The sequence below is a fragment of the Lissotriton helveticus genome, chromosome 7 (genome assembly GCF_964261635.1).
Source record: "Lissotriton helveticus chromosome 7, aLisHel1.1, whole genome shotgun sequence".
Lineage (NCBI taxonomy): Eukaryota > Metazoa > Chordata > Amphibia > Caudata > Salamandridae > Lissotriton > Lissotriton helveticus.
In genome coordinates this window covers 1,014,880,211-1,014,895,291 of record NC_136068.1, presented here as the reverse complement: position 1 = coordinate 1,014,895,291, position 15,081 = coordinate 1,014,880,211, and the positions used below count along the sequence as shown (strand labels likewise).

Below are 15,081 nucleotides of genomic sequence, written 5' to 3'. Positions count from 1 at the left end.
AGCTTGCACTGCTGTTGCCTGTGCTGTACCTGCTCCGTGTGTGATGGAAGCTTGCACTGTTGCTGCCTGTGCTGTACCTGATCTATGTGTGAGGGAAGATTGCACTGCTGCTGTCGGTGCTGTACCTGTTCCATGTGTAAGGGAAGCTTGTACTTGGAACTGTTGCCTGTGCTGTACCTGCTCCGTGTTTGAGTGAAGCTTGCATTGCCGTTGCCTGTGCTGTACCAGCTCCGTGTGTGATGGAAGATTGCGAGATCTGGCATAACGGAAGGATTGGTAGTGCGTGCACCGCTGCTTGGGGTATCTGCGAGATTTGTGTAAGTAAATGGAGAGGGGGGTGAGAGTTGGAAGAGAGAGTGATCCAGGCAGAAATGTGGAGAGTTAAAAGAAAGAGGGAATGAATCTAAGCTGCGAGATGTGGCATAACAGAAGGATTTGTAGTGCGTGCACCGCTGCTTGGGGTACGACAAACAGGAGATGGTGACTAAAGTTTCAACAATGAGGTTGGAAGGCAGAAACGTGGAGAGTTAAAAGAAAGAGGGAATGAATCTAAGCTGCGAGATGTGGCATAACAGAAGGATTGGTAGTGCGTGCACCGCTGCTTGGGGTATCTGCGAGATTTGTGTAAGTAAATGGAGAGGGGGGTGAGAGTTGGAAGAGAGAGTGAACCAGGCAGAAACGTGGAGAGTTAAAAGAAAGAGGGAATGAATCTAAGCTGCGAGATGTGGCATAACAGAAGGATTGGTAGTGCGTGCACCGCTGCTTGGGGTATCTGCGAGATTTGTGTAAGTAAATGGAGAGGGGGGTGAGAGTTGGAAGAGAGAGTGAACCAGGCAGAAACGTGGAGAGTTAAAAGAAAGAGGGAATGAATCTAAGCTGCGAGATGTGGCATAACAGAAGGATTGGTAGTGCGTGCACCGCTGCTTGGGGTACGACAAACAGGAGATGGTGACTAAAGTTTCAACAATGAGGTTGGAAGGCAGAAACGTGGAGAGTTAAAAGAAAGAGGGAGTGAATCTAAGCTGCGAGATGTGGCATAACAGAAGGATTGGTAGTGCGTGCACCGCTGCTTGGGGTATCTGCGAGATTTGTGTAAGTAAATGGAGAGGGGGGTGAGAGTTGGAAGAGAGAGTGAACCAGGCAGAAACGTGGAGAGTTAAAAGAAAGAGGGAATGAATCTAAGCTGCGAGATGTGGCATAACAGAAGGATTTGTAGTGCGTGCACCGCTGCTTGGGGTACGACAAACAGGAGATGGTGACTAAAGTTTCAACAATGAGGTTGGAAGGCAGAAACGTGGAGAGTTAAAAGAAAGAGGGAATGAATCTAAGCTGCGAGATGTGGCATAACAGAAGGATTGGTAGTGCGTGCACCGCTGCTTGGGGTATCTGCGAGATTTGTGTAAGTAAATGGAGAGGGGGGTGAGAGTTGGAAGAGAGAGTGAAACAGGCAGAAACGTGGAGAGTTAAAAGAAAGAGGGAATGAATCTAAGCTGCGAGATGTGGCATAACAGAAGGATTGGTAGTGCGTGCACCGCTGCTTGGGGTATCTGCGAGATTTGTGTAAGTAAATGGAGAGGGGGGTGAGAGTTGGAAGAGAGAGTGAAACAGGCAGAAACGTGGAGAGTTAAAAGAAAGAGGGAATGAATCTAAGCTGCGAGATGTGGCATAACAGAAGGATTTGTAGTGCGTGCACCGCTGCTTGGGGTACGACAAACAGGAGATGGTGACTAAAGTTTCAACAATGAGGTTGGAAGGCAGAAACGTGGAGAGTTAAAAGAAAGAGGGAATGAATCTAAGCTGCGAGATGTGAAATAACAGGACAAACAGGAGATGGTGACTAAAGTTTCAACCATGAGGTTGGAAGGCAGTGAAGTGAAATGTGAGGAGGCACCTCTTCAAATTGTAAAACAGACGGAGGGCATTGCTGTGGGGAGGGGGTGTAGGAGAAATGCACATGGCGGGCAGGGGAGGGGGCGGAGCGGGGAGAGCGGCATGTGGGTGTGAAGAGGCCGGGGCCTTTGGTAGAGAAGCTAAGCTTCACTTCAAAAGGTGTCGGAGGAATGCGGCAGAGGGAACAGACGGCGATTGCGGCTGAGGGAACTGATGTGCACGAGCTTTTAAGCTCAATGCACATGCGCATTGAGCTTAAAAGTCACGGGCACTGCAAGGAATCGCCAGGATTCCTTGCTTCTTAGTTAAAGCTTGTTTAAGCCGCAATAGGCTCGCAAGCTCGATGCGCATGCGCATCGACAGGCGAGACCTAAAAAACGTATTGGTGACAGCCAGTCCAGAAACTGAAATTACACACACCCTGCCATTTACATGACATTTGCTTACACTTCTGTATTTCACTTCCTTTCATATTTCCATCTGGCCCCTGCCAAGTCGATTCTCAAACATAGATTGTGACAGACAAACTCATTGGAAGGGGCAGGGTGCAAACACACACAAATCTCGAAATCGCAGGCAGTTCAACAGAGCTAAACAGACCCTACAGGCTCATGCAACACTGCTGTGGCTCATGTGTTGACCTCACAGGTTCAGCCAACAGGGAGTTACACTAATGCTACAGATTAGCATTTCCAACAGAGGTATTGATTATAACACTCACATCTCCTTTATATATATGTTAGGAAATGTAATCATGTTGTCCCTATCACCTTGTTGATTTATGAAATACGTGCTTTTTTTAGGATTACATTTATTATGAGAAAACAAACTGAGTTCCCCCAAATTCTATAAGAAAAATGATTTATCCTGAAATACCAGGTTTTTATTTTTTAGTAAATGCATATTCAATGTCAATTCATCGTACTATCATTTTTAACAAGTAACGCACATGCAATAATGAGACATAGGGAGAGTTTCTGTCTTGTGCCACCGTTTCAAGCGATGGATGGCAGTAAAGAACTCTCATCTAGACCGGGAGGATGAAAACTCAGTCAGCAGAGAGCTCTCTCTCCAGGAGGCAGAGACCTCAGACACATCGAGTGGTCCTTCTCAGGCTGCTGAAAGGTCTCGGAGACAAGTCACTGACCGCAGCTGTGCGAGGAAACCCCTCCTTCCACCCGGGTGACTGACCGCCTTCACAGTCTGACACAGACAGTAAACTCTGTTGAAGGCGCCTCACGGCCTCTCTGCGCGCCCGAGTCCGCGCGGCTCCCGCACCATGCTGCGCCTCCTCTGCCTCCTGCTGCCTCTCGGGACAGGTAAGAGCATCGACGGATGGAGAGGCGGGGGGATTCACAGGCATATATGGAGATAACGTGGCTGGGGGTCACAGACGCATGTGAAGGTAAAACTACCTCTGGCAATGCGGGGTGGAGGGGTCACGGATGAGCAACGCTAGGGCGTAGTGGGAGTTTGTTTTTTTTTGTCTTTTGAAGTGTTTTCGACTAGCAAGCTCATTTACAGTGGGGCAGAAAAGTGCCGCCCCCCTCTTAGAATAATAAATCACCTGCAAGCAGCCGGGTGTAATTGAGCCACCAGCCCCCTTGTGCCCCCTGGGGACAAGACCCTGAGAATCGAACATGATTCTCAAACTGTGCGAGTGGGTGCTGAGTGTCACACGATAACCAATGGTTTCCCACTAGAGAGCCCAGTAACACAGCTGGTTGTCACACAGCAGTGCACACTAAGACCAGGGTTACAGCAGAGTGCTGTCCAAAAGTGCCGCAGGAGCCAAACACGGTTCCCGGGTAAAAGCAGAGTATCTGCTCATAGTGTTCGGGTTTTCACACTAGTGTCTGTTCGGGATCACACTAGGGTCTATGGTAATGGTCACTGTAGGGTCCTGCTAACACTGTGCTGGGTTTCACACTAGTGTCTGTTCGGGATCACACTAGGGTCTATGGTAATGGTCACTGTAGGGTCCTGCTAACACTGTGCTGGGTTTCACACTAGTGTCTGCTCGGGGTCACACTAGGGTCTATGGTAACAATCACTGTAGGGTCCTGCTAACACTGTGCTGGGTTTCACACTTGTGTCTGTTCGGGATCACACTAGGGTCTATGGTAATGGTCACTGTAGGGTCCTGCTAACACTGTGGTGGGTTTCATACTAGTGTCTGCTCTGAATCACACTAGGGTCTATGGTAATGGTCACTGTAGGGTCCTGCTAACACTATGCTGGGTTTCACACTAGTGTCTGCTCGGGGTCACACTAGGGTCTATGGTAACAATCACTGTAGGGTCCTGCTAACACTGTGCTGGGTTTCACACTTGTATCTGTTCGGGATCACACTAGGGTCTATGGTAATGGTCACTGTAGGGTCCTGCTAACACTGTGCTGGGTTTCACACTAGTGTCTGCTCGGGGTCACACTAGGGTCTATGGTAACAATCACTGTAGGGTCCTGCTAACACTGTGCTGGGTTTCACACTTGTGTCTGTTCGGGATCACACTAGGGTCTATGGTAATGGTCACTGTAGGGTCCTGCTAACACTGTGGTGGGTTTCATACTAGTGTCTGCTCGGGATCACACTAGGGTCTATGGTAATGGTCACTGTAGGGTCCTGCTAACACAGTGCTGGGTTCCACACTAGTGTCTGTTCGGGATCACACTAGGGTCTATGGTAATAGTCACTGTAGGGTCCTGCTAACACTGTGCTGGGTTTCACACTAGTGTCTTGTTGGGATCACCGTAGGGTCTATGGTAATGGTCACCATAGGGTCCTGCTATCACTGTGCTGGGTTTCACACTAGTGTCTGCTCGGGATCACACTAGGGTCCATGGTAATGGTCACTGTAGGGTCCTGCTAAGACTGTTCTAGGTTTTACACTAGTGTCTCTTCGGGATCACACTAGGGTCTATTGTAATAGTCACTGTAGGGTCCTGCTAACACTGTGCTGCGTTTCACACTAGTGTCTGCTCGGGATCACATTAGGGTCTATGGTAATAGTCACTGTAGGGTCCTGCTAACACTGTTCTGGGTTTCACACTAGAGTCTGGTCGGGATCACACTAGGGTCTATGGTAATGGTCACTGCAGGGTCCTGCTAACACTGTTCTGGGTTTCACACTAGTGTCTGCTCGGATCACACTAGGGTCTATGGTAATGGTCACCGTAGGGTCCTGCTAACACTGTGCTGGGTTTCACACTAGTGTCTGCTCGGATAACACTAGGGTCTATGGTAATGGTCACTGTAGTGTTGTGCTAACACTGTGCTGGGTTTCACACTAGTGTCTGCTCGGATCACACTAGGGTCTATGGTAATGGTCACTGTAGGGTCCTGCTAACACTGCTCTAGTTTTTACACTAGTATCTGTTCGGGATCACACTAGGCTCTATTTAATGGTCACTGTGGGATCCTGCTAACACTGTGCTGGCTTTCACACTAGTGTCTTATCGAATCACACTAGGGTCTAGGGTAATGGTTACTGTAGTGTCCTGCTAACACTGTGCTGGGTTTCACACTCGTGTCTGCTCGGATCACACTGGCGTAGACGGTAATGGTCACTGGAGGGTCTTGCTAACACTGTGCTTGGTTTCACACTAGCGTCTGCTCAGAATCACATTAGGGTCTATGGTAAAGGTCACTGTAGGGTCCTGCTAACACTGTGTTTCACACTAACGTCTACTCGGAATCACGTTAGGCTCTATGGTAACAGTCACTGTAGGGTCCTGCTAACACTGTGCTGGGTTTCACACTAGTGTCTGTTCAGGATCACACTCGGGTCTATGGTAATGGTCACTGTAGGGTCCTGCTAACACTGTTCTAGGTTTTACTCTAGTGTCTGTTTGGGATCACTCATGTCTTGTTCAGATCACCCTAGGGTCTATGGTAGTGGTCACTGTAGGGTCCTGCTAATACTGTGCTGGGTTTTTCACTAGTGTCTGCTCGGGATCACCCTAGGGTCTATGGTTATGGTCACTGTAGGGTCCTGCTAACACTGTGCTGGGTTTCACACTAGTGTCTGTTTTTATCACACTAGGGTCTATGGTAATGGACTCTGTAGGGTTGTGCTAACACTGGCCTGCTTTTCACACTAGTGTCTGCTCAGAATCACACTAGGGTCTATGGTAATAGTCACTGTAGAGTCCTGCTAACACTGTTCTAGGTTTTACACTAGTTCTGTTCGGGATCACACTAGGGTCTCTAATAATGGTCACTGTAGGGTCCTGCTAACACTGTGCTGGGTTTCACACTAGTGGCTTGTTGGGATCAACGTTGGGTCTATGGTAATGGTCACCATAGGGCCCTGCTAACACTGTGCTGGGTTTCACACTTGTGTCTGTTCGGGATCACACTAGGGTCTATGGTAATGGTCACTGTAGGTTCCAGCTAACACTGTGCTGGGTTTCACACTAGTGTCTGCTCTGAATCACACTAAGGTCTACGGTAATGGTCACTGTAGGGTCCTGCTAACACTGTGCTGGGTTTCACACTAGTGTCTGCTCGGAATCAAACCTGGGTCTATTGTAATAGTCACTGTAGGGTCCTACTAACACTGGTCTAGGATTTACACTAGTGTCTTCTCGGAATCACACTAGGGTCTATGGTAATGGTCACTGTAGGGTCCTGCTAACACTGTGCTGGGTTTTACACTAATGTCTGTTCGGAATCAAACTAGTGTCCATGGTAATGGTCACTGTAGGGTCCTGCTAACACTGTTCTAGGTTTTATACTAGTGTCTGTTCGGGATCACACTAGTGTCTATGCTAATGGTCACTGTAGGGTCCTGCTAACACTGTGCTGGGTTTCACACTAGTGTCTCCTGTGAATCACACTAGGGTCTATGGTAATGGTCACTGTAGAGTCCTGCTAACACTGTGCTGGGTTTCACACGTGTCTGCTCTGGATCACAATAGGGTCTATGGCAATGGTCACTGTAGGGTCTTGCTAACACTGTGCTGGATTTCACACTAATGTCTTGTTGGGATCACCGTAGGGTCAATGGTAATGGTCATTGTTGGACCCGGGCCTTTTTGGCTGGTTCACCCCTGAACTTTTTGCTTTTGATGGTGACCTGGCAGAATCTATTACAAAATATCGACTACAAAAATATCTACCTACCAAAATATCGCAACAAAAATATCGATGACAATAATATCGAGATCCTATCTCTAACAAGGTAAGTACAAAAATATCGAAAAAAATATATCGATGTCAAAAATATAGTTTTTTAGAAAATATTAATTAATTTTAATAAAAAAACAATGTAATATTAACAAAATAATACTTATAAATGTAATAAACATAGTTAAAAAGATATTATAATATTTACAATTAATAAATAATGTAATAAGAACTAATAATAATAAAGATATAATACATAGTATATACTTCATTAATAATAACTCTAAAATAATTATTTTAATAACTTATAAATAAATGAAAATATAATAAATTACAAATACATTTATATACATAAAATAATAATATAAATAACAATTAATAACAATGTAAAACTAATAAAGAAAATGAAATACATTTTGGATAGCGTACGGGTAAAAATTACTATTCCCACTCCAGAGAGTGCAACAGTAGGGAAAGTGTTGGATAGCATAGGGGTAGAAATTACTATTCCCACTCCACAGAGTGTAACAGTAGGGAAATAGTTGGATAGCGTAGGGGTAACAATTACTATTCCCACTCCAGAGAGTGCAACAGTAGGGAAAGTGTTGGATAGCGTAGGGGTAAAAATTACTATTCCAGAGAGTGCAACAGTAGGGAAAGTGTTGGATAGCGTAGGGGTAAAAATTACTATTCCCACTCCAGAGAGTGCAACAGTAGGGATGGTGTTGGATAGCGTAGAGGTAAAAATTACTATTCCCACTCTGGAGAGTGCAACAGTAGGGAAAGTATTGGATAGTGTAGGGGTAAAAATTACTATTCCCACTCCAGAGAGTGCAACAGTAGGAAAAGTGTTGGATAGCGTAGGGGTAATAATTACTATTCCAACTCCAGAGAGTGCAACAGTCGGGAAAGTGTTGGATAGCGCAGGGGTAAAAATAACAAACTTATAAATAAATGTATTTTTTTTAAATAAAACAAATATTAACTATTACATAAATATAAACCATTTACAAATACCAATACATAATTATTAAAAACATGATTAGCAAAATATTTTTAATCCAAAAAATTATTACAAAATACCATATAATAATATTTAATTACCAATTAATAATTAATTACCAATTGTATAACTAACAAAACAATTAATTAAAGAACGTTAATACTTAATTACATTTAAATTACTTCCCACCCTATTCCCCTATAAACCCACAACCCACTACAGAACATAATTATCAATTAATCAATTAATTAAAATTAATTACCAATTAATTAAAAATAATTATCAATTAATTATAATTAATTTATAATTCCTACTAATTAATAATTAATTTAACATAATTAAATTACTTCCCACCCTATCCCCCTATAAACCCACAACCCGCTACAGAACATATTTATCAATTAATCAATTAATTAAAATTAATTAGCAATTATTTAAAAATAATTACCAATTAATTAAAATTAATTTATAAATCTACTAATTAATAATTAATTTAACATAATTAAAATACTTCCCACCCTATTCCCCCACCCTATTCCCACCCTATTCCCCTATAAACCCACAACCCACTACAGAACATATTTATCAATTAATAAATTAATTAAAATTAATGACCAATTAATTAAAATTAATTACCAATTAATTAAAATAATTTATAATTCCTACTAATTAATAATTAATTTAACATAATTAAATTACTTCCCACCCTATTCCCCTATAAACCCACAACCCGCTACAGTACTAAAATACAAATGTTAATTAAATTACATAAAAATAAATTAAAAACATAATAAATACATAATAATGTACACAAAAATAATTTAAAAATCGATATTAGTAACATCGAAATTATTAACATCGATATTACTGACATCGATAGTTCAAACGTCGATATTACTAATATCGATATTAAATCTATCGATATTACTTACCTTCTATATTATGTCCCTTCGATATTTAAACTTCGATATAATTGTATATTGATATTTAAATATCGATATTTTGTCTGCATACCGACCTGGCATTCATGATTTCTGGCTTGGCGCACTTTTCCCTGTGTCCCAGGGTAAAGTGCGTGCATGTAGTGAGGTTGGCCTGCCCTCCCATAGGAATGCATGGGGAATGTATGTGACCATGTTAGTTCCTGATGTGTGGGGAGTAGAGGCTCGAGTTTGGTATGTGCGGACTCGTGAGATTGAATGCTACGCAATGATGTGTGCGGCGTGAATGTGTTTCGTGTGGAAGTGCCACTTCTAGACATGGGTGTGCATATGCAGTGAGTGTGCTGGCATGTGATTGGATGGAGCTGGCTGGTGAGCCTTGCTCCAGGAGTTTGGATGAGTCCGCCCCATTAGCATGCTGATGTGAGTGAGGGGTGCACCTGGGACCTGAATAGGACTGGGATTTCCCCACACAATGCTGGCATCACCCCCTGTGGTGCGACTGATGACCCTAGCCTAACTAGGGAATAAGAAGGGTGGCTGAGCACATCAAGAGTGCTCCAAAACCAGCTGCAACTGGTTTCTCTCCCACCCTGCACACAGACAAAGGATTTTACTGTATAAAAAGGGGCTGCGTCCCCAGAAAAGTTGTTCTCTTGCTGATCCTAATTTGAGGGGGGGCCTGCTGCTGCTGCTGGGCCCCAGGAGAAACCGCCACTGGGACTGCCTCCCTGCTTGGAGGGCCCTGTGAGCTTTCCTGCCTGGGCCCAGCCTTTGCCCCCCCCTACCTCCTGAAGGACTTTTAGGGGACCTTTGTGAATTATAGCGCCTGGGAGCGCTTTATTTTTCCTCCAGCACCTGGGAGCGCTTTATTTTTCCCCTAGCCCTTGGAAGCGCTTTATTTCCCTCGCAGCGTCTGGGGGACGCTTGACTTGCCCCAGAAGGTTCTCTGCAGCGTCACGCTGCTCGGGGGATCGAGAGGAACCCCCCTGTGCTGAGATCATCGGCGCGGGTGCCCACCCCGCCTATTTGCGGCCCTGTTGTGCCAGTTTTGAAGGGGTTTATACCGCAGGTGCCCACCCTGCATTGCAGCATTTGCTACTGCCGTCCTTGGGCCCAATCCCTAATTATCCCCCTCTCCGGGCCGCCGCGCTGCCTGCGACGACCCGGAAGTGCCGCCAAAGTCAACCGGAAGCAGACAGGTGCCCACCCCACGCTCCGGTGCAGAGGTGAGAGAGGCCAGAGACACCAGCGCTGGCTCGAGCGGGGCTTCCCCGGGGAACGGGAGAGCCCGCCTGGTGCCTGGTGAGCAGTGCCGAGGATTACAGGAGTCCGCCCGCAGCTGCAGGCGGAGAGGAGCAGAGGCTGTGTCTGAAGCAGAAGCGGAGCTCCCCAGCGTGAGGGAGAGCCCCGCTACCAGCCGCCTGACCACGATTCCCGGTGAGTGGAGACCCGGGTGGAGTGGTTGCTGAGAGGTGCGAGGCTCGGGCAAATTTTTGAGTAATTGGAGCACTGAGAGGCTCCGCGGGCGTATTTGTTGACCAGCCCCGAGAGGCTCAAGGCAGCATTGTTTTTACTTAAAGCCCACCAGGCTTACGTGCATGACAAGGGTTTTGGAGTCCCCCGAGCGGGACTCCACCGATTGCGAGGCCCCCTTGTGGAGAGCCCACGAGGGGCTCAAGGCAACCTATTTGTTTTACGAGCACGGAGAGGCTCCAACGTCTTCGGGGGCATCATTTTCCTTCGTGGTAGAGCGGCCCCGGCTGGCAGCGGGCCGCTCCCCCACACTTGGCATTCTCTCTTTAGAGCCCCCGAGGCTCCAAGGCCGCATTTTCATATTCAGAGCCCACAAGAAGTTCCTGAGGGCCCAGTCATTTGTTTAGGGTCACGAGGCTCCAACGTTGGCCCCATTGAGGATTCAGCTGCCCAGCACTTAGTGGGCAGCTGCCACGTTTAGGCCTGGTTCTTCTGCGCAATCTCTTTTGGCTGCCTGTGCAGCCTGCCCGGACTGTTCTGGACACAGGGCGTTTCAGCCCCAGAGAGGCCAGGTGGCCTGGGGGACAGTTCTTGTGTTGTGCCCTTGCTTGGGGTACATGTTTGGCCCTATGTGTTTTGCGCAGATGTGATTTCCTGCCTAATGTGATTGATGCAATGCTTTTGCCCATGCCTCTAAATATGTGTTTTTATGCCTAGGATGTTGTTTGCCCTAGAAGAGTGATGCTAGTGAGGTCATGGTGCCCTGCGTGATATTTACCTAAAGTGTTTTAGGATTGCATAGGTGGTGTTTACCTTTTACCAGCGAGTACTGGTTGTGTGCTACGTGTGCTAATTTTGGTACTACAGTTATAATATGTTCTACGTGCTAATTCTAAAAGTGATTATTCATGACAGTGGCCCATGTGGCCCTGTCCTGTACACCTATCCCCTGTAAATTCTGCCCGTGCCCATGGCACCTTGTAAAGTATATGTGTATTATCTGATGTTTGTGGTATAATACAAAGACTATTTTTTATATATATCCTTGTGTGGAGTTTCCTTTGTGGTGGGCCTTGGGTGTTGTTGCTGGGTGCGCGCGCAAACACTTTACACATCGCCTCTGAGATAAGCCTGACTGCTCATGCCAAGCTACCAAGGGGGTGAGCAGAGGTTATCTTGGCGGGTAACTTCCTTGCCCTGACTAGAGTGGTGCTTTTTGCCTGGCTTTGGCGCAAGCCTCAGCCAGCCAGAAATTCCCATTTCTAACATTGTTGGTCAGTGGTGAGGATAGGACTTGCGTTTGCGCCGTGCCGCAGCAGCGTCTGGCTGCACCACAAAACTCTGCATTTTAGATAATTGCATTTTGGGGATTATTGTTTTTAAGTTTAGGCTAAAAGTCATTTTTTGGGAAATGTGTTTCTTGTGCACTGTGAGTTAGGTATCGCTAGCTCTGGGTGGTTTCTATCCCCTAAGTGCAGTGTGAGTTCCCTGGGATAGGGAGCTCGCTGAATTCTTTGTAAATTGTGTACTCTTGCTTCAGCTCAGACAGTTAAGTCCCCTGTGTTGTACGTGTCTGTGAGCATCCTGCCAAAATGGAGTCTGCTCTTCAGTACTGCTTAGATATAGTATGGATGAGTTGGTGGAGTTCTGTGAAGAAAGAGACATAGCAGTGAATGAGTCAGACACCCCGTCCAATTTGAGGGACAACATGATCTTGTGGCAGAAGGATGACTGGGAACGTGAGCGCAGTGAGGAAGATAGGGCCCGGGCCGCACGCCATGAGGGTGGTGGGTCTGAGGGGAGCCCTGAAGAGTCTGAAGAGGAGGATGAAGATGACAGTGAATGGTCACCAGCAGATAGTGAGGACCCCAGAGATAGGGAGTCCCTTGCTGGGTCCAGTGTAGGGGGCAGCGCCTCATCCCTTTCCCGGTCCCTGTCCCCAGAGGAGTGGGTAGATAGGAGAGAAGAGAGGGAGCACCAGCTGGCTTTGGAGAAGCTCAGGTTAGAGCATGCCAAGGAGATAACGCCGCTGGGTGTGCAGGAGAGGATTGCAGAGGCTGAGAGGGCCTTGGCCAGGGAGAAGATAGCCCTATAGGGTAGGTTATCCCCTGACCGCAGTTATAGTTTTCTGGATTCCCCAGGGAGGGTTGGATCCAGTGGTGTCGGAAGTGCCATTCCCCGTTTCCAAAGAATAGTACCTTGTTCCCGAGAGGACACGTACAGGTTAAAGTTCAGGGGCAGTAGGAGACTGCCTCACCAGGATTGGGAGGATTATGCGGATGATTGTCATGATGCACTGATTGATTGGATAGCGGTTCACTGGGAACCTGATTTTGATGGACTGTTCAACCTGGTTATCAGAGAGCAGCTGCTCAATTGTTTTGTGCCAGAGTTGCGCCAACACCTATCGAGGGGGGACTACGTTAGTCCTTGGGACATGGCGAAGGAAGCAGACCGCTGGGAATGTGCCAGAAGTTCTGACACGTCATTGGTGAGTGAATCCAAAAGGAGTGGTTCAGGTATCTTCCAGCCCAGCGTGGTGGAAGAGGCTCAGAGTAGCCCAGCTAGGTCCCAGTGTAGCGAGAGGGTGTAGGGGCTCACGTCTTGTCTCGGTGGAGTAGGAGTGAGTGGGGGACTGAGTGTTCCCTGGTGCCCGAAACCCAGTCTCAGAACCTGGATGGTTTCTTGAGGGAACACCAGGTTGGGGACCTTGGCTGTCCTGTTAGACCCCTTGAGGGGGATCTCCTAATGTCTAGAGAACCTAGAGAGTCTGTAAATAGAGCTCCAGTGGTTCTAGTGTCCGGCAGTGTCACTCCAGTTGGGAGGGCACAGAAGTCCGAAGTGAGGAGTGAATGGGGGTTGTGTTCCCCAGTGGAAGAACCAGTGGGCCAGGGACTACCCAGTTGGGCTAAGTTCCCGTGTAGTGACCATGGTGACACCGCTTCTGTTCTGGGGGATCTTCCCGCACTGTCAGGTGGACAGGGGACGGAAGATCTGCGCCAGACAGACATTCACACAGCACATGAGTCATGTGTTAGCCTCAGGGGGACGGTGTGTGAGTCCCCAGAAGTCCTGGAGTGCCAGGCAATTATCCCACATAGGGTTTTAGACCGAAGGTTGGGAGGCCAGGTTCAGGATCGGCCTGACCTGAAGAGTGGGACGTCTGTAACCAGAGTCCTGGCCAGTGCTTCTTCCACGGGCACCTCTCCAGTTGGGAGGGTGCAGAACTCTGGAAGGGGTGCAGAGAGTGGGAGAGCCCACCTCTGACCCCGGTGCAAATTTAGGGGTTAAACCCTAGGTTGGGTGAATGGCGTTCTAAGGGTGCCTCTCAGAGGAGGAGGAACCCTAGAAGGAGAGGTAGAGGGAGGAGAGCCTTCCCTGTGACTCCTGGTCCGCCTGAGGGTGTAGACCATAGGCTGGAGAACCAGTGGCAGTCTAGCCCTGTCTTACAGACAGGAAGAGTGGAGAATGGCTACTACGTGCCAGGGGTTACTACCCCCCACTCTGTGAGTAGGCAAGGACCAGTGGCACCTGGGTGGCCTAGGGCCTGGTCCTGGCCGCGGACAGCTAGGGAGTACCAGTGGGGTAGCCCTGTTGTTCAAGATGGTGGTTATAGAACGAATCCCAGGGGTTCACAGTGGCGTAGAATAGGAGGGTGTCCCGGCAGTGGCGGGCCAGTGTCCGTGTTCTATCGCCCAAAGCAGGGAAGCCCATCACGGTGGTGATCGGTCTACCCTGCGTTTTGGCTGGAAGGAGGTTGTGTTGGACCAGGGCCTTTTTGGCTGGTTCACCCCTGAACTTTTTGCTTTTGATGGTGACCTGGCATTCATGATTTCTGGCTTGGCGCACTTTTTCCCTGTGTCCCAGGGTAAAGTGCGTGCATGTAGTGAGGTTGGCCTGCCCTCCCATAGGAATGCATGGGGAATGTATGTGACCATGTTAGTTCCTGATGTGTGGGGAGTACAGGCTCGAGTTTGGTATGTGTGGACTCGTGAGAGTGAATGCTGCACAATGATGTGTGCGGCGTGAATGTGTCTAGTGTGGAAGTGCCACTTCTAGACATGGGTGTGCGTGTGCAGTGAGTGTGCTGGCGTGTGATTGTCTGGAGCTGGCTAGTGAGCCTGGCTCCAGGAGTCTGGATGGGTCTGCCCCGGTGGTGAGTGGAGAAAATAGCATGCTGATGTGAGGGAGGGGTGCACCTGGGACCTGAATAGGGCTGGGCTTTCCCCACACAATGCTGGCTCCGCCCCCTGTGGTGCGGCTGATGACCCTAGCCTAACTAGTGAATAGGAATGGTGGCTGAGCACATCAAGAGTGCTCCAAAAGCAGCTGCGACTGGTTTCTCCCCCACCCTGCACGCAGACAAAGGATTTTACTGTATAAAAAGGGGCTGCGTCCCCAGAAAGGTTGTTCTCTTGCTGACCCTAATTTGAGAGGGGGCCTGCTGCTGCTGCTGGGCCCCAGGAGGAACCGTCACTGGGACTGCCTCCCTGCTTGGAGGGCCCTGTGAGCTGGCCTGCCTGGGCCCAGCCTTTGCCCCCACTACCTCCTGAAGGACTTTTAAGGGACCTTTGTGAACTATAGCGCCTGGGAGAGCTTTATTTTTCCTCCAGCGCCTGGGAGCGCTTTATTTTTCCCCTAGC

The 15,081-nt window shown here is 48.0% G+C and overlaps 1 protein-coding gene across 1 annotated transcript in view; it reads left to right on the top strand.

Annotated features, from left to right (window-relative positions):
• Positions 1–3,023: 3,023 nt before the first annotated feature.
• Positions 3,024–15,081, top strand: part of LOC144767186 (hepatitis A virus cellular receptor 2 homolog) — a 140,798-nt gene continuing 128,740 nt past the window's right edge. The window contains exon 1 of the mRNA XM_078650748.1: positions 3,024–3,209. Within this exon, the coding sequence (XP_078506874.1) occupies positions 3,170–3,209 (40 nt within the window). The 5' untranslated portion in view covers positions 3,024–3,169. The remainder of the gene's footprint in view (positions 3,210–15,081) is intronic.